At 46.2% G+C, this 19,636-nt stretch overlaps 1 protein-coding gene, 1 long non-coding RNA gene and 1 other non-coding gene across 6 annotated transcripts; 1 reads left to right on the top strand and 2 right to left on the bottom strand.

The window, feature by feature from the left end:
• Window positions 1-5,758: 5,758 nt before the first annotated feature.
• Window positions 5,759-13,963, bottom strand: Maged2 (MAGE family member D2). Of its 4 annotated transcripts, none has more exons than XM_087902663.1 (13): window positions 13,871-13,963; window positions 12,314-12,386; window positions 11,455-11,946; window positions 10,510-10,818; window positions 10,331-10,394; window positions 10,012-10,091; window positions 9,450-9,544; window positions 8,732-8,811; window positions 8,598-8,640; window positions 8,225-8,287; window positions 6,905-7,019; window positions 6,060-6,507; window positions 5,759-5,894 (listed from the first exon to the last, which is right to left on the bottom strand). In XM_087902663.1, the coding sequence occupies exons 2-12, from the start codon at window positions 12,356-12,358 to the stop codon at window positions 6,067-6,069; spliced, it is 1,827 nt and encodes a 608-aa protein (XP_087758789.1). In that variant the 5' UTR covers window positions 12,359-12,386; window positions 13,871-13,963; the 3' UTR covers window positions 5,759-5,894; window positions 6,060-6,066. The 4 variants fall into 4 exon arrangements, with proteins under 4 accessions (XP_087758789.1, XP_087758791.1, XP_087758790.1 ...); XM_087902665.1 differs by having other exon boundaries at window positions 13,759-13,895; XM_087902664.1 differs by lacking the exon at window positions 13,871-13,963 and adding an exon at window positions 13,261-13,346.
• On the bottom strand, window positions 7,192-7,318 carry LOC125405256 (small nucleolar RNA SNORA11). Its single transcript, XR_007233514.1, has one exon. It is a non-coding gene; the product is annotated as a small nucleolar RNA SNORA11 (small nucleolar RNA).
• LOC148117482 (uncharacterized) lies at window positions 13,029-19,287 on the top strand. Its single transcript, XR_015736909.1, has 3 exons — window positions 13,029-13,164; window positions 16,483-16,570; window positions 19,152-19,287. It is a non-coding gene; the product is annotated as an uncharacterized LOC148117482 (long non-coding RNA).
• The last annotated feature ends 349 nt before the right edge of the window (window positions 19,288-19,636 follow it).

Raw genomic sequence — 19,636 nt, 5'->3', positions numbered from 1 at the left:
GCGGTGGGTCCTAGGGTACAGCTCCGTGGGAGAATGATCTTCTGCATCAACTTGGCCCTAGGACGCATTGTCAGCTCTGGAAAATAAACCTCTCCTTGTGGTCTTGGGTCATAGTCGTCTCTTTCATTCGACAGATCAACAAACTGAAGCCTTGCTCACATGGCTCTATCTTATGACAAAGTCAATCTTGGCTTGCAACCCAACTTGTACCAAGTGCACCATGCTGTCTTTCTGGCTGAGCAGGTTCCCATCAGTCAAACCTGTGCTGAAAATCTCTGCCAGGGTAGCCTCTTGAGCTATGTAATTCCCCTGTTTCTGTCTACTCAACTCCCAGGGAAGTGCTTATATTTGTCTAGTGATACCCGAGCTTGGTTGGAAATCAAGTTACTTTGAAGTGGTTTAATGTGGAAATTATTAAGAAAGGTGCCCCCATGTTGTGGTAAAACGTGTTCATGAACTGGGCATTGGTGTCACATGCCTCTAATTCCTGCACTTGGGAGGCAGATGCAAGCGGATCTCTGTGAGTTCAAGGCTGGTCTATAGAGCGAGTTCCAGGACATGCTCTAAAGCTACACAGAGAAACCCTGTCTCGACAAAACAAAAACAAAATATATAGCTCAATAATAACAAATTTTTAAAAAGCTGTTCCTGGTCATTGGTCATTACAGTATTAGGAGAGCCATTGCTGGCTCCCATATACCTACTGCTTCTGCAAAACCTGTCACATGGTGCTCCAGGGCTGCACAAATACGACTTCTTCTCAAGCTCCATCACAGTGACCACCCTTCCCCTACTGGATGTCTCCCCTCATCATACCACTCTGCCCTTTGTCCAATCCCACCTTGCTGTCCTCTTTGGTCCCTCTGTTAGCTGGTAACTGTCAAGTACATAGATAAGTGGTCTTTGGATTTCAGCCTGAATCCCCCTTCTTCATGACTCAGTGTTGATACTGCCTCCTAACTCATTTGAGAAACCCCACTGTCCTCACCCTACTGCCTCTTGGTCACTCCATTCCTTCCAAGGCCCTGCTTCTGTTCTAAGATCTAGTCATCCAGGAAGTCCTCCCAATTCATTCCTTTTCCTAGGGGTCACTGGCCTTTGGACATCTCTTCCTTTTTTGGTCTGTTTCTGATTCTCTTATGTCATGAGTCTCCCTTTCCCCCAGCCCAGTTTAGTAACACAAACTTTAGGTACTAGTTTCATAAAGGCGTTCATTTTTCAGCATCTGATCCTTTTCCTGGGCTTGTTAGCATACATATTGCTTAAAAAGTCTCTGTCTGTGTGGCACAAGTTGGAAATGGCTTTCAGGAAAGGCATTCGTTGCCCTTATTATCTTTTATCAGACACCTATACGCGGTCACAGCACCATCAACATCCACGTGTGTGAGCCCACTTGATTGGCAATGGCAGTGTGAACTGGGAATGACTGTCATAGTTTATGGAGGAGGAAGTTGAGCCACGGAGGAGCAGAGAGCAGCCCCAGGTCTCATGACCAGCACATGGCAACAAATGCAAGACTGAAAACCAAGGCTTCTTGCTTGACCTGGGCACTTCTGCTGGATAGGTGGGAGATGTCCCATTTTGAACTGCCCTCTGAAGCCCTGTCTATGCTAGCCTTCTGCATCTCCCACGCTGGAGGTCTCCGCTGGAGGTATCCTCTGACTTGATTCTCAGCTCTCCCACTCTCTAAAGCAGGTAAAAAAAAACGACTTGATTCATCAGTCTACACCATGGCACTGCCTTCCTCTCCCAGTCTCTTCACTGGAGCCAACCCTGCCCTGCTATGCAGCTCATTCTTCCGTTTGATGGCTGGCTGGCCATGTCCATATGAGTGTATGAGTACCTCTTGTACATACAAATGTTTGCATGTGTGTACACACCAGACCTAAACCTTCCATTTACACTCCTCAGCACAGTATACCAGGCCTGCTTTCTGTCTTTTGTGTATGTGGAATGTGCATCCATGTCCATTCACATGTGTGGCAGTGCATGTGTGGGAGCCAGAGGTTGATAGCAAGTGTATTCCTCAATTGCTCCCAACTTTATTTACTGCTCCAGGGTCTCTTGCTGAACCCGGCATTTATCGATTCAGCGAGATGGCCAGCTCACCCAGAGGATCTTCTGTGACTGCCTCTTGAAGCATCGGGGTTACAGGCTGGTTCTCATACCCATTAGGGTTTTTGTGGGGACATTAAGGCTCCTAAGTGAAGATCTCACATTACACAGCAAGCGTTTTATCCACAGAGCCATTCCCACTGCCCCTAATTTCAAAAGCTAACCATCTTCATCTGTAGCGTTCTCGGGTAAGCAACGCTGACTGTGTCTCTACTGCACAAATCAGTGCCTGTGTGTATTTGTGTACCTAGCACAGGCCACCTTTGCTTAGTAATGCCCTGTACGCAGAAGAGCAGATCCCCCTCTGGACTCCCAGAGTTCATGCTCTCTTCATCACATAACTGTTCTTCTGTTTGAATTTAACCTGAAAATTTCCTAACCAATTTAAATTACTGGATCCTAGTATATTTCAAATGCCTAACGCAGGGCCCCGAAGTGACCATGCGCTATAGCCAGCACATACGAATTTTGTTCTCTAATCCATCTAACATAAATGTGCCAGGCAGTGACCATGACCAGAGAGAAGTGTCGCATATGGGAGTGGAATAGGCCCCGAGTGTACTTGTGAATTACACTAGGCTCATGCTCCCTGTTAACACCTACATGTGCACTTCATTGTGTAGCTCACCTCTAGGGCCTAGTTCAGAACTCCTGATAACTAAATTCTAGGAGAAAAGAAACTGGGAACATGGTTTGTAGATGAAACATGACAAGGAGGAACTAGCTGGGGTTTGAGCTGTTACAGCCCTACTCAATGTGACCCTGCTAGGAAGCTCGAAGGAGAGATCCATCTGGGGAACACGCATCTGCCTGATCTCTTTATCTGGAAAGCATCCTGTCATCCCAGCACTTTAGAGGGTGTCAGAAGCAAAAGTATATGGAATTTAAGACTAGTCTAAGCTACATAGGAGTGTTTGAGGCCAGCCTGGGCTACTTGAGACACCGTCTCAAAAACTAACACAAAACAAGCAGAAAGCAACCTAGTCAGATGCCCTAATCAATGTCAGTTGAGTCAGGCTAGAGGGCCAGAAAATAGGGAGACTATCGGGAGAACCGACTGTGATGGTAGTATTAGAACAGAATACTTCAAGGATGCACGTTGTGTACCAGGTAGAGTTCTAATTGTGTCGCCTGTCAATCTTTTGAGTAGTAAGCAAACAACTCTCTCAAAACGGGCTGTGTGGGAATATTGATGTCCTACCAACTTACCAACAGCTCTCTTCACACAACTCTGTGCTTGTTCATTAACTAGTGTACAAATTGCCCCAGTGCAACAATAGTTGTCATGTATAATTTCTCTACAAGTTGTCATTCACATTTACCTTTTCACTTAAAACATTTATCTAATCATTATTAACCTTCTGTTGGATTTTTTTAAAGTGGCGCTGGGGATTGAAGCAAAGGCCTTTACACAGTAGGCAAGCACTCTGCCACTGAGCTACATTCTCTCCTCTTCTCACTTCTTATTGAAGACAGGTTCTCAGTAATTTGCCCAGACTGGCCGTGAACTCACTCTGTAAACCAGGGAACTCTGGAACTTACAGTCCTTCTACCTCAGACTCCTAAGCTGGGACTGCAGGTCATGCTTACTTTTTTTTATACATGAGTCATAAATATGTCACAATATTCAATTAGTGAATATACAATTCACTATCAAAGAATATCTACATGCTTTTTAGAAGGTAAAATTGTTCAAAAAGCTCTTTCTACTTCTAGCCAGGGAGAAAATACAGGATATAATGAAGAATTTGGATTTAACTAGTAATGTCCTAAAGGAAGGACTACTGCAGTGTCCACTTCTTACAATAATGGCATCTAGGCTGAAAAGGTGGCAGAAACAAGGTCTTCTGTCATTTTCTCTGCCATTCCCTCTTCCATGCTGGAACCTCGCTTGCCAGGGATGGTTTTTCCTTCCTGTCCCACCTGACTTCAAGGCCTGACAGTTGGAAAAGAGCCAAGCCCTAAGTTTCCTTAGGGAACCCTACAAGCCCAGTGCCCTGTGGAGGACACATAGCAAGGGCAGATTCTTCACACTGACTCACTCATAGCTTAATCAAGTTCTTTAAAGTCCAGTATTGTTAGACCCACAGTCCTCGAGTTCTTCAGTGCCCCCATTATTACATAGGCACCACCCAGCAATGAAAGAACCTTTGACACAGTATCCACTGAGTCCTTGCTAGGATGCCAAGGCCGACTCTGACTGCATGGCATTGGTACCATACAGCCTTCTGAGAAGACCATGGCTTGTACTCCAACAGAAGGACCTGCTTCTAGTGAAGACCTCCCCGGGAGTGAAAGTAGATCTGAAGTGATGGCCATATAGGTAAGACTGGTTCCTTTCTGCCTGGTGTTTTGTAGTTGGTTTCTTTTCCCCCAATCATTTTTCCTAAGCAATAAATGTTGCTTTAATTTTATATAGAATGGAAGAGGTGACTATTACAAGGGCACCATTACCCACAAGAGTTTCTCAGTGACTGAGGATCTATTATAGGAATTAGAGATGGTAAGTTTTCCCACAAAGAAAAGGGCAAGACTCTTCCCACATTTACACAAGTCAATCTCCAGTAGCCCTTTGTGAGCAATGTCAGAAACCACCTTTAATCACAGGAGAGGATTTTGGGTTCCCTGGTTCATAGTGGTCCCCTTCATCTGCATTCTTGTTTCCCTACAGATGATTTGACTCCCATATGGATAGCTCAACTAATATCCTGGCCTCCAAGCCATCATATTCTTACAATCAACTATCCTGTGTGACTAAGCTTCTCTCCATACTCTTCCCCTCCAACACCTAGAACGCCATCAGACATACAGCAGCCACCAAAGATATTTATTTAGCTTGGTGCCCCATTCTTGGACTTAAGATTCCTAATCACAGACAACCCCCCCCCCGACACACTGGTCCTTTTTCTACCTCATATACTCATCTGTCTCCACATCTGTCTGGCTCCCACTGTCTAGCCTCCTCTGTCAGTCTTTGTAAGTACTGTTTTAAGTCGAGCACCAGAACACAGTAACTAAGATGTAGATTCACACTCCCCTTGGTCCTGTGTTCTTATTCGAAAGCTGAATGACAAAACCCAACCCCTGGAGTCAACCAATACTTGTTTTCTATACCTGGAATGCCAGTCACACTGTTGTGTCTCTGCTGCTTCCCTGTCCCAATCCTGAGCTCTATGCACTATTAGGATCTTCCCATTCCTCAGCATCTCCTCTCTAAGTCCTGTCTAGACAGTGTACTCTCCCAGACTTCCCAGCTATCCAGGCCTTTCATCTTCTCCAGGACTGGGATGCATGAATCAGTGTTCAACTTTTTCCTCTCCACTGGCTCCTAGCCCACTATATTACACTCTTCTTCCCCAAGAAAATAGTCTTTCATTTGGGTCTCTCTAACCACTCACCTTCCTCTACAGTTTTCAGCCAAATTCCTCAAAAGAAGAGTCAGGCCCCTTTTTGAAACAGTGTCTTCTGGAACCCCAATTCCCATGACCCTACACCACAAAAATCCTACCTACTTTGGGGAGAGAAAAGCCTGACCTACTCCAGAGAGATGTGCTAATTCTCATTCTCAAGAGTCCAACCACTGAGATGGAAATGTTGCCAATTGTTTTTAGAATGTGACAGTTCACCAAAAAAGGCAATAAACTGAGAAATGGCAAATAGATTTAATATAGAGTGTCAACTTCAAACGATTGATAGTGGCTGCCTAGAGTGCAGTGTTGAGTAGGTTTCTGAGAGCGCACCCTGGCTTGAGAAGAAGATGCAGCGATTATTAGCAATATCTGCAAACACAAATAAAGGAAAATCAGTCAATATCTAGCAAACATGACCCAGGAAAATCACAGTAGTGTCTTTGCACATGCTTCATGCTTATCTCCAACCCAGGACTCAGCTCTCCATCCCACCCCCATGAGCCCCAGGTACTTCACTGGCACCATGACAGATACCTGCATCTCACTTGTAGGAGAAACCACAGGCACCAGAGCTGCTGCTGGTACTGGCCCCAGCTCCACTAAGGCCAGCGAAGAGCCCAAATGTGAGAGTGGCAGTCAGGTTGGAGCTGGTACTGAAGCCACCACTGGCACCAGCACTGGCACTGCCACCGGTACCAACACTGGTACCGGTACTGGCACCAGCACTGGCACCACCACTTTCTTGAGCTTTGGCTTTAGTTCCAGCTCCTGCCTGGATCCGGGCCTTTGCCCACGGTCCAATATCAGCTTCGTCCCAGTTGCAGGGCCCAGCGGCATTCTCAGAGCCAAGCCCAATTCCCATCTGAGCTCTAATCTCAGCTCTGGCCTTGGCTTCTGCAGCAGCCTCAGCTGCAGCCTTCAAATCTGCTTCCATCGCCTCTCGGTACTGAGCTGCCCATTCCTTAGGATCCTTCTTCTGCACCTGAAGTAGAAATAATAACCCTTAGAAAGTTCACAATCAGAGAGCTGAGCATCTGCTATTTGCAGGGCACCATACTATACGGTGTATATCATGTATCAATACAGTTAGTGCTATTGTAATCTTGCACCACATGTTTTATACCTTCATCAACTCTTAACTGGCTCAATGATATGGATATATCACCTGCCAACTTCTCTGAGGCTGTTTTCACATGTTATCACAAAGTCGTACCAGTTGTGAGGATTAGATGATATAGATACAGTGCTTGTCAGTGTTTAATAACTCAGAAGTTTTAAAATGCCCAGATAAGAACATTGGGACATTCTGAACACAGAATGCCCCATCCCAGAGCACCCTATAACCTTCACACGCCAAGTACAAATGGCTCTCCAATTACCTTACAAGCAAACTTGAGAACTTTCATCTTGCTGGTTTCATAGTAGGAGCGTAGGCCCCAGAAGAACTCATATTCAGGAGGATTGCTGTTGGGTACTCTGGCGTAGTCCAGATACCTATAAAAGAGAGATTCAAAATCTATTTCTAGGGTCAAATGTGAACCACTCATGAATGGACTAGATGAGCTGTAAATACACATATTCCCAACTAAATACTTCAGCCCTTCCCCAATATTGAACTGCGTCCTATTGGTAATGCCCAGAACTCATGTGGAAGAATTGGGGAGAAACATGTAGGGCACTTGCTCACAGGAGGACAAAGTGTTGTGCTCCTTGTCACAACGGCCCAAGATTCCTGTTGGGTGTGTTGTAAACAGAGAGGCCATTCTTCAGGGTCCCTGCTCTGAGCACACCACACTGCAAGGATTTGGAAGGAAGACTAGGCAAGCTCTGGAAAGATACACTATTAAAAAAAAAAAAAAAGACTGGCCCGGCATAGTGGCGCAGGCCTTTAATTCCAGTTCTCAGGAGGCTGAAGCAGGATGATCAGGGGTTAAAGGTCATCCTTGGATACATAAGTTTGAGGCCAGTATGGAGTACATGAGGAGAGAGAGAGAACTGTTCTTGATTGACTTCCTTTAGTCTCTGTCTCTCTTGTTTCTCTGTCTCTCTGTGTGTGTCTCTGTCTCCCCCCTCCCCGTGTGTGTGTGTGTGCATGCTCATGCTTCTAAACACACCTGTTTCTCTATGTGAGCGCATGCATAGTCTTCTCTGATACCCAATGATACAAGGTAAGCTTCTACTTACAAAGTTAACAGGTTAGGACTCCAGACCCAAGTGAGCCTTTTTAAAATCACCTGTGGGCCATGCTCAACCATCCCCTCTTAGGGATCAAATCCCTCACCTGTGAATGGTACACAGTTATGTAAATGAAATCAAATGCACAAGTCAGTACCCAGCACTGTCTTGGGTTGCTTAAGGGTACCACTTGAGGCCATTTAATGGAAATTAATTTTTATGAAGCATTACTTAGCAGAGTAAAAGGAGCCATGTTCTAAACACGATTTTTATTTGCTACCTGTGTAACCAACCCTGAGAAAATGACTTTAATTCATTAAGACTGTTTCTATCTCCCTCACAGAGTTGTTCTGAAGCCACATTTGAAACCGAAATCTGTGACTGCTCCCAGAAATAATCTGTCAATAGCATATACACATGCACACATTCAGAACGCAAACACATGCACAGACTTGCATGTACGCATCCATTATCAAGAGGGACCAAATGCATGGAACACACCAACACCAGCCATAGGCACTTACTTCTGCTTCACAAACTCATCGGTAATGAGTTTCTTCACATCCCCAAAGAGTGAGTGATGGATCCTGAGAACACAGAAAGCTGAATGAACAAATAAATATATTCAAGTCTGTTACACTTCCCATGTAGAGGCATTCCCATGAGAGAAAACAGATCTACAGTACAGGGAAAGCTCAAGAGATGGTAAGAAAATGAGCAGAGATGAGAGACATTTCCCCATCCATACAGGTCAGAACTCCGGGCCCACTACCCAGTCCAGTATTCCCCACCCCCACCCCACGCTCCACCAGACCACCAGGTTGATGCAATCCTAGGACCGTCCTCTCTTGCCAAAAGACAACACGGACAGCAAGCACTGAGAGAGCCCAATCATACCCAGGACGCAGCCCCAACTTGCGCAGCACCTCCCAGATGACAGCTGCAAGAGGAGGCAAGGAGACAAGGACAGAAAATGAGCACCTGGAATTCAGACAACAGCCACCTATTCAGCTGCATGCCCAGCAACTCACCCTCACTGGACCGATTTCCATTCATGAAGATGATGCTAAGAAGCACCATAAGGAGACCCAGCTTAGGTGAGTCCTTGGTTCTAAGACAGAGAAAGTTTATGATCATAAGTCATCATCATAAGACACAGCTCATTAGGCCAGCCTCTCCTAGATTCCCCAGATACAGAGAATTCAACCTACTCTGTGGCCCCAACTATCAATGATCCAAGGGAAGGGGCTTTCACTCTTGAGCCAAGGTCTCCAGTAAAATGGGAAACCACATACTATCCCTACCCAACGTTAGCAGGACATGGAAGAAGCCCTGTCCACCACATGGAAGCTTAGCCAACGGGAGTCTTTTCTTTCTCTCCCAAAGTCTCCGGCCCCAAGAAGTTCTAGATGGAACACTAGTGACACTCCTGCTCTCAAGTATCATGGTCCACACCAGAAGTCCCTCCCTCCTTTGAGAGCCACCCTTCCACAGCCAGGCCAGGCACTCCATAGAAGAGATAAGTAACAATAGGCTGATTTCCTGGGAGCTTGTTAGCAAGCAAACCTGACAGCAGCAATGGCCACTCTAGGCTCTGAAACCCTTCTGCCAGTCATAATCTGGCACCACTACTGCTCACAGGGATCCAGCCATGTGTGGGAGCTGGGACATGAGCGTTTAGACCATCTTTCCTGAGCTTCTAAGAGGAAGCAGAAGCCCCTTCCCACCCTGGCACTTTTCCCAGCTTACGTTCCCAGTATGCCTGCATCAGTGGGCTCTAAGGTACTGAGAAGAATATATAAGTGGTCACTCTTGTCGATTTCCTTCAACTGAATTCCAAATACCTGTGGATGAAAAGAATAGCTTATAAATTCACAGCATTCAGCTTTCCAGGCATCCTGTAGCTCCTCATAATAGCTAAAGTCCTTTGGTGTGTGTGAGAGAGAAATTAATGGAATATTGTATATAAAGCATATCGTGAAGTACATATTAAACATATAAAAGACATAGTGTAGTCATCCATAGCATCTGTGGGCATTTGGGGAGACAGAGAGGTGAGCAACTGCAATACATGAGATGGTGTATCCAGCAGCAGACAGAGGCCAGGGCTCAGCTGCATAGCTTTAGTACCAGCTGTGCTTCTACCAGTGACCTGTGATCAGTGGCTATTCCTCCCTAGGCCACTGTGTGCTCATTTGCATGGTGATGGCAATGTATTAGATCTCTGTGCTTCACCCCAGGAGGATGATAATATACCTTTCCTCTGTTTAAGGTTTCCCCAGTGCACCCACCCCCAGGGCTGCCCCTTCACCTTCTCCAGGGAATAGCCTGCTCGTTCTATGATTTCAGGGTATACATCAGTATATTCTTTTATGATGTCCTTCAGCATATCTGCAAAAGGAGAGTGTTGTAAGCATCTGCGCTGTAGAGATACCAGATGACCCTCAGGTCCAACCTACAGACCCTTTGTTGTCCATGCTATGGGTGGCATAATCAGGCTTGGGGCTTATCAATAAAGATGTCAGTACTGGGAGAACTTTGGAAGAATAGACAGAACAGAAGAGGGAAGGATGTCCCCAGCACATTGGAGGGAAGGCAGAGCTCAGGCAAGGGAAAGTGTAGGACTCTACCTGAGCGCCTGATGGGAATCTTTGTCTGATCTTTAGCCAACAGGTACTTCACCAAATCATTTGCCTAGAAGAGAAGGAAATGGTGAGAAGACTAAAAAATCCGCAGAGAACTTCAAAGCATAACAGAGAAGTCAGGTGAGGCAGTGGGAAAGGTAGCATGTAGAAGGTGGAGTTCATACCCTTCCCTGTAAAAGGGCCACATCTCTAGGTGGGGGTGCTTCAGGTTCTTGGGATGACTGCAGCTTGGCAGCTCTTCTTCGGGCCTTGCCTCTCCGGGCTCTAGGTGACCTCAGAGAAAGCAAAGCTCTCCGAGCCCAAGCAGCCAACCGAGTCCTTGATGCTCTGCGGGCCCAAAAGGCTATGGGTCCCCTTGAAGCTCTGCGGGCCATGGAGGCCATGAGGGCCTTTGAGACCCTCCGACCACCTGTGGTCTCCGAAGCCTGACTCTGGTCACTGTTGCCATCCTCTTCCCCATCCAGGTGTTTGTCCTGCATCAAGAGAGAGAAGGGCCAACATCAGCAAGTGAAGCAGGCAGTTCTTTCTCCTAATTCAGTCTCTCTGGAAATCACCCTCAAACCCCATCTCTTTCAGTATGTATCCTCAAACCCTGCCCTTTGTAGTAATAGTCTGCCTCACTGAACCCCAGCCATCCTGAGTCATGGGTTTATCACTGAGTACCAGTTGGCAATTTCCTCCCTGAGGGGATCAGGAACAACTCAGAAATAAGGCGTGAGGCTTTTCTTCTTCTTATGCCCACCACTGACTCTGCTTATAGCACCCTGGACTAGTCCGCTCTCTGGACATCAGTTCCCTTCTCTGGAGAAGAAAACCAGACTAGTTACTTTCAGATAGGAGACTACACATACGCATATGCCCAGCTCCAGGCCAAAAGTGGACAGCTACTGTGCACATTTAAACTGCACACAGTCAGATCGCAGCTATGTGTATTTCCATCTCACACCCCACCAGCCTGAGAGTTCTGTGGATTTAAGAACTACAGCACATTCTTCTGAGTGCTCCCTGTGTCTTTCATGAGCAGGAATCTTTTAAATGTTTGCAGAGCAAATCAACCAAATGGCATAATGAATGTAGAGAAACAAGGGCGGTTATGGCAGAGGTCTTACCTTTTGGGTATTCTTGGCTTTGACCTTGGGCCGAGTATCCTGATTCTCCTGAACCTGGACAGCTGCACCCTCAGGCTCCGGTTCATCTGCTCCAGCCTGAGAGGCAGCAGCCTCAGTCTCAGGGGCCTTTGTATTGACCTTCGGATCAGTAACACAGCTGACCTTTTTGGTCTGGGTTTCAGGCACCGTGATAGCCTGCAGGTCAGCCTTCTGCGTCTTGGTGTCAGCTGGTGGGCTCTTCTTTTCAGCTGCGAGAACCTGGGTATCAGTCTGCTGTGTGGTAGGTGAGGCCTGGGTGACAGCTGCCTCAGAAGCCTCTGGGGCCTTTGAGACCTCTGTGGCCTTCGGGTTCGCAGAGGCTTTGGGGACCTTTGGAGCCTCTGAGACCTCTGGTGCCTTTTCAGCCTTTGGTGTCTCTGAGACCTCCAAGTTCTGGGTCACGGTCAACAGGTCCTGCATCACGGAGCCGCTGTCTTTTTCTGAAGCTTTACCCTGCAAGGGAAAGCAGGGAAGTTCAATGACCTTCTCCCCCACTCTCAACTATGCAAATGGTCCCCAAATTTGGAGGCAACACTTCTCTGACCTGTAAAGACTCCTACCCGCAGTGTGCTCTCACCACTTCATCCTAAAAAGGCCTCCCCTTCCCCTTAGTCAAAAGTAATGACAGAAAAAGGGCCCGCCCACCCTCTCCCCCTTCCTCCTGTCCTCCTGGCTTCCCCTCCACTGGGGAGAGGGGATGCACCCCAGCGAAGAAGTGGGTGGAGAATGACAATGATGGGAGGAGAAGCTCCAACGGTTTGGAGCAGAAGCGGCTGGAAAGGCAAAGCAGAAAGAAAGAGGGGACAAATATCGGTCTTACCTGAAAGCGAGTTGGACCTGCACCACTCTCGCTTGTTTCAGACATGTCTCAAGTTCACCCGGCAAAGCTGAGTCTGAAGAGAAGGCCTGGGTCAAGTGAGGAGCCCGCTGAACGTCGTATCCCTTGCTCTGCCTAGAAGCTGATCCTCACCTTCTCTAGGGCCCCAATGCCCAGCCCCTCCCCGAGCCCCAACCAGTATGTTCTCAGATACAGAAATTCAGTCTCTAGGTCTCAGTTCTCTGCAGCCGCACCCTCCCCTCCTCCAGGAAGATGTGCCAGCGCGGCAGCTCTGAGGACCCCGCCCCCTTTTCCCAGCGCACCCCCCCCCAGTCGCAGGCCGGGAATGCGCATGCGCGTCTGCTGCAGCGCCCTTTCAACCCCGCCTGCTTTCCCAGTACAAACCCGTTCTTTGAAGTACACCGTGCACATGCGCATTCAGCAGTTGGCCCTGTCTCCGTGCGAGCCCTTCTCAACACGCCCCTTTCAAGCTATACATAAAGCGCCTGCGCAGTGACCACGATCTCAGTCCAGCACCCAGCCCCTACACACGCCCCTTTCTAGGTCCGCAATGCTGTTCGGCCCCGCCCCCTCCCCAACAAGTCTTCCTTCCAAACTGTCGCAGTGTCTGGTGGTCCCAGCCCCTCCCCTACTCACATTCACCCTATCAATTTCACTGAGCCTCCAGGTCCCGCCCTTTATCCTAACACGCCCCCCTCCAAACGGTAAAACCCAAATTGGTTTGGCTCCTTCCCTGTATCACCCCCTCCTCAACTCAGGACTGAACAAGTGATTCCATCTTGGGCCCAGCCAAACAGGGTCCAGACCCCTCCCTTCCTAGATGGATGGATTCGGTAAGATTTGGCTCTTAAGGCAAGTTTTCTCCAGATCCCAGAGGGTGGGGCCGACCCCTAACAGGCTCTCATCCAACGCTGGGGCCCATGGCTCACCTCCTCCTCCTCCAGTTCCCGAGTGCCTCCACTCTCTCCAAGCCCCTCCGAAACTCAGATACTGCCCTCCTCACTAAAGGCCGGAAGTGGTCCCGCCCCTTTCCGCCTCCCTAGGGGGCCTCCGTCCCAGCCCGTCTGCCCTTCCCCCCCATCACTTCTTATCCCCCCCCCCCTTATTCACTCTGCCTGACTCCGGACTCCCGATTTCCCATCGCATTTCCTATTTACTCTACAAAATCTCTTCCCATTCCTTACATCCTCCTCTGTATTACCTATGCACACACACCCCCAAATGTTCCTTAACCCGTCTCTGCATACCCCTATTCTCTCTGGATCTTCTCTTCCCCCTCATATTGCCCCGTATTCCTCGTTCTCCTCCCAACATGCACAGTTCCCCTTTTTCTCTCCTCCACCTCTGCTAGTCTCTGCTGTCCAGTCCATACACAGTCTACTACTTTCTTGGTTGTTCTCTTTCCCACACCGCCTTAAATGCAGTACCTCTGCTCCAGCTACAGTAGTGAAATAAGAATTGTCCACCTGTCCAGCTGTAGGTTTCAGGGGGTTAGAACCACTGTCTGGTCTCCAGAAAAGTCCAGTCTTATCCGCTCACCTTGTCCTCTAGGGAGTCTGGGATGCGTGTGACTGCTCTCAGTCCCTCTCGAGAAGTCTCAGCCTCCTGAACTAGAGCTGCAGACAGCCCAGCCCAGCCCAGCCCAGCCCCTTTCCGCAGCCCCCTACCCCCGCCCCCCTTCCTCGGGGGTGGGGCAATGGGGCCCTGCTCAATGCCGTCTGACGCCAAAGCCCATGTTTATGCCTCTGCACCAGGCTCAGTCTGAAGCCCTTCCAACCCAAACTGCCCCACGAAAAAGATTCATTCATTGAATTTATTTATTTTATATCATTACTTTTTTCTTACTACAAGTAGTATGTTGTGTAAAAGTCAGAAAAATGCGGAAATATGTAACGGACAATGAAAGACTACCTTTAATCTCATTCCCCAGAAATAGTCATGATTAACATTTTGATAGACATTCCTCCTTATTTTTTTCTCCTCATAGTCTGACTACTTGTGCTTTCTCTCCACACAGGCTACATACTATACCTACTGTTCCGTGACTGCTTTTTTCAGTTATGTATTCAAACCTCTTTTCCTTAGTGCATATTTTTCTTAGTAGCTCATGTTTTCTTGTATGGGTGCCGTGTAATTCATTTGTTTGATTCAGCTTGCATGTACTCCCTTTTTTCGCACCTTTACAAACAATGCTACAGGAAACATCCTGGTGTCTATATTGGACTCTTTTGCAGTTTTATAATATTTTGCTGTGTTGAATCATTTGGGAAAAAACTTCCATTTTCAACGTACGTTAATTATGCAAAGTAACAAGTTTTATTATGGCATTTCCATACTCACCCTCATTAACATTTCTCACTAGTTTGAGATGGCACTTGTCACCTAATAAATTCACATAAAGAATTGGGTCTCTTCAAGAGAACAAGATAAAATTTAAAAGCAAAGAGAAGTAGACAAAATCATTATTAGGGATAGAACATCTGAATGCTGACCCGGAAAACTGGAAAATGCAGACCCAGAAAAGTTTATTAGAGACTCTAATGTACTACGTGACAGTTATAGAAATAAAATTCAAGATCTTCCTCATGCACAAATGGCCACTGGTCTGCTTCATGAGGTCACCTTTACCTTTACTAAACAAAGCCCTATGCTCTACAGACATTTGACTCACATCCATTTCACACACCACCAAGGCAGGCTTAAGGACTCCTGTTTCATAGTTCGTGAACTGCTACTTCCCCGAAGTTTATAATGTCGCACTGCCGCTTTCTGGCCTCCTAGGCCCTCTCTCTGCTGATCACATTGGACCAGTCTCTCATCTTCTTCCAATTCTAGCACCCCAAATTCCTCTCCCTTCAAAATTATGGCAAACTTTCAGTAACAAGAAAGTTCCCAAACCTGACAGACAGTATCGACGGTCTTTTAAAGAGCCCTCCAGCTGGAAACAGCATGGGTGTTATAGGTGTGTTTTAGCGAGAAGGTCTTAGATGTTGTGTGGGGATTGAGTGTCTTCTTGGAAATAGAGAGCATAGCTGTGACCTTGGAAGCCATCCAAGCAAGCAGTGCTTGTGGTTTGTCGTAGACTGTTAGCAGGGGAGAGAGTGGGGAGATGGATGGGTGGGGTGGGGCTTGCATTAGGACTTGATGAGTCATTGGATTGTGTAGGGTTGGAGTGAAAAGGGGAACATATTCAAATCTTAACAGATAGTGTGGATGGTGACCCCTTCACTAAAACATGGAGGAACGGATTTAAGAGGAAATGAATGTTGATTTTTGAGGCACCCGTGGTACATCCAGGTGGAAAGGCAGTTGAATAAGCATGTCTGAAACTCAAAAAAAAAAGACCTGAGTAGAAGCTGTCAATCTAGAAACTGTTATTCTATAAATGAGTCTTTCATTCACAAGAAAGTGTGCCCAGGAGGAAGAAAAGCATCGAATTGGAAGGTATTGTACACAGAAGGGAGTCCTGGAGTCCAGATCCATGTATGGATGGCATGGATGAAGTAAAAGAAAAGCTGTAAGGAGTGACCAAGAAAAGACTGGATTTGAAAAAAAATTTTAAGATATGGTTCTCAACCTGTGGGTTGAGAGGGTCGAACGACCCCTTCACATAGGTCACATATCAGATATCCTGTATATCAGATGTTTATATTATGATTCATAACAGTAGCAAAATTACAGTTATAAAATAGCAAGGAATAATAGAATTGTGGTCAGGGTCACTACACCATGAGGAACTGTATTTAGGGTTACAACACTAAGAAGGCTGAGAACCACTGGTTTACAGGATAGAGAGGTTGGGCTGGGGACAGTTTGAGTGTTAGAGCACTTGCCTAGCATGCACGGGGCCCTGGGTTTCATCTCTGTCACTGGTTTAAAAAAAAATACATATATTGCTTATTTTTTAATAGTCAGGCATGGTGGCATACAATGGTAATTCCGGAATGCAGGGGCCAAAGACAATAGATTAACTAACCTGAGATACACAGGGGGAGATGAGAGAAAGGGGGGGAGGAATCTAGAAAAGCAAAACATAGAAAAAAGTCTGGGCATATTTACAGGTAAATCTGTGGTGACCTTGGAAGGAGTATCTTTTGCAGAGTCAATTGCTAATTGCATAACCTGATATCCACTCTCTTCATTTTCTCTAGTCATAAAACATCTCATTTTTAGGACACATAAGCTCTGCCCCAGACAAAGACCGAGAAGACCACAGTTCTACATTAGGACGGCATCACAGTAAGTGAAAAGAACCTGGTTCCTGACAACTTTGAGGAACGGACTCTGACTTTCTTTTAATGAGATGAATGAGTGAATGTCTTATGTAGCCATTGTTTCATATGTCTCACGTAGCCATTGTTTCTTATGTATGTCTCATGTAGCCATTGTTTTGTATGTATGTCTCATGTAGCCATTGTTTTGTATGTATGTCTCATGTAGCCATTGTTAGTTCAGAATCTATGTCGTGCAACAGTTCCCTGGTGTTTCTGAATATCTGAATGTTTCATATATGGTATTCATGACAGTGAGTAAATTTTCAAGAAACACCAGAACTTGCCATCTATCCAGTCTATTTGCCAGTCTTTTTTCTGCTGTTTTTTTAACTTCTGAAAAGTATATCCAGTCGCCTATATTCCAGTAAACAGAGCACTTCACTGTCAACTGTCGCTTTCTCTTGCCTGAGAACTTCTCATGCAACTGCTCCCCCATGCTCTGTCTACCCTCTCGTTCAGTTTCCAACATTTCAAGTTCCACATTGTCTCACCCGTGATCTCTAGAGGAACAGAATTAGAACCTTGCATGTTATTGAATTTAATGAAGTAAGCTAAATCTCAGTCCAAGTTCGTCAGAGAGGTAGGTAATGCCCTTCCTCAGTTTTACTGCTTTCCTAACACAATGCCATAAATGTCCTTATCTTAGGACATGGAGCTCAGAGAAGTGCGGGGGGGGGGGTGGGGGGAGGCAAACTTATCCAAAGGGACAAAAAAAAACAATTAGTTCCAAGTCTTTACCCTTTGACTAGGGAAGTTTCCTTCCACTTCCTTCTTATGTACTGTAGAATATTTTGAGCATCACCATTGTTCTATAAAATCTGAAGAGCCTAAGTCATTGTGCCCAAGGCCTGTTTCCAATACCTATAGACCATCAGAAAAATACCTGAGATTATGGTCAGCAGGCGCATGCACTTGCCCTAGAGCGGATGACTCCAGTTTGATCCCAGGGTCCCATATGGCGGAAAGAGAGAACAGACTCCAGAAAGTTGTCTTCTGACTTTCACATGTGCACCATGGTACACTCATATGCACAGACATATGCGCGCACACACACCACAACACACTCTCACACACACCACACCACACTCTCACACACAACACACACACTCACACAGACCACAACACACACATGTACACACACACACACACGCACACAAATGTGGAATAAAAATGTTTTAAAAGAAAAAGTACCTGAGATTACGTAGGTCCCACATACCAACTTGGGGGAAACATGAAAAGTTGAGTTAACGTTAGATGCTTCAATTAAGGAAATGCAGAAGCCTGGCTACATTTGTTTAGCATAGACCAGCTCGATTGAAACTGTCTTATGCCAGAACACTGAGGTTCCAGAGCCCTGAAATTGAAAGAGGGAGTGTAAAATAGCCCTGCGGCCAATCCTGCCTAGCAAATTCTTCTTCCCTGGAGCTGTAGAGAATCAATGTTTATGAATTTTGGAAAATTCAGAGACAATGCTGGAAAAGAGTGGCAAAAAAATCCTTCCAGAGCTACCTATTATTTCTATTGCCACCTAAGATGCACAGCAAACTGTAAATTAGTGATCAGACATTCTCAGTCTTTGGACTCCACAGCCTCTTTCAGTACTGGGGAAAGCCATGCTTGCTGGGCCTTTTCTGTCCTCTACCTTAATTGGCAAGCTTACTCCTCTCCACTTCAAAGTCTTCCCCTCTCCCTGCCCCTCTCCCTGCCCCTCCCCTCTGCCTCCTCAGCTCCCTCTTCCTCTCCCTATTCCCCACCTCCCAATAAGGTTTCACTGTACTGTAGCACTGACTTTCCTGGCACTCAGTAAGTAGACCAGGCTGGTCTTGAACTCACAGACACCTCTGCCTGTATCTACTTCTAGAGTGCTGGGACTAAAGACATCACGACACCACTGTTCTCTCTTTTAATCTACTGGGGGAATCCTGTTGTAAGACAATTTAACTCACTCTGTGTTACTCTAAACTCTGAGGACTGTCAATGCAAAAGAAGAGAGAGGAAGACAGACTGCCTTTTGTTAAATAAAAGGCAGATTCTTCATATATATGAAATCCTGATATCTACTTTTAGACTAATACCACTTCTCCCAGGTGCTTTATACAAAGAAGCCTCCTAAAAACAAACCTGTAAATAAAAGATTGGGCCATCAAAAAGAAAACGGGGACCAAATATCTATTAGGCACCATCACAAAGGTGACCCTTGCTCATAACCGGCTTAGATTTGAGCAACTCGCTCTGAAGTCCTCTTCTGGCTACAAGGAGCTGTTTCTTTACTCCCCAGTAAACTTTGCAAAAGCATGAAGGCTTGCACTTCTACGGTGTGAGCACCAGCCCCATTGGATAGAGGACAACATTGGGGGATGAGAAATATAACTTACCAGAGGCAAATTATTGTCTAATGGGTATAGAGCACAGAAGGGATTTGAGCCAAGCTCAATGGATGTCAAATACCAGCATTTTAACCATGATCCTACATTACCTGTGAGCTGTTAAGTCTCACATGCTTTCCAAGTACTGTGATTTGCTTTGTATGTTGTTTATCTCCCAAGGGTTCGTGTGCTGAAAGCTTGAGACTCAGTGGAATGATTTGAATTAGTGGAATCTTTCAGAGATGGGGGCCCAGTAAAAAGCGACTATGTCACTGGACTAATCCCTGTTGGGAGAAAATGGTGTCATTTTCTTGGGACTCAGGTGAGTTTCTATAGTTGTGAATTGGTATTAAAAGACTCACACCTTACCATTTGACCGCTCCTTGTTTGTGCTTCCACCATGATGCTATTATTCATGTTGAAATTCAGGCAAGGTTGCAAGGATAGGTCCAGCTAATCTTGGACTTTGAACATGCAGCCTCGGACACTTTGCTATAGCAATAGAAAACAAAATAAAATGTCAGCACCCTTCCTAAATATGTTAAGGGCATTACAGTATGATTTTCATCTGTGGAGGCAAGTCTAACTGGATATTTCCATTTAGAAAGTGTCATGAGACATATACTTTTCGAGCCAGGTTTGATGGTGGAAACCAGTAATCACCA

Source organism: Myodes glareolus, chromosome X, assembly GCF_982192425.1.
Source record: "Myodes glareolus chromosome X, mMyoGla1.1, whole genome shotgun sequence".
Taxonomy (NCBI): domain Eukaryota; kingdom Metazoa; phylum Chordata; class Mammalia; order Rodentia; family Cricetidae; genus Myodes; species Myodes glareolus.
Note: the sequence above shows the minus strand (reverse complement) of the source record. Positions and strands in the feature narration are given on the sequence as shown.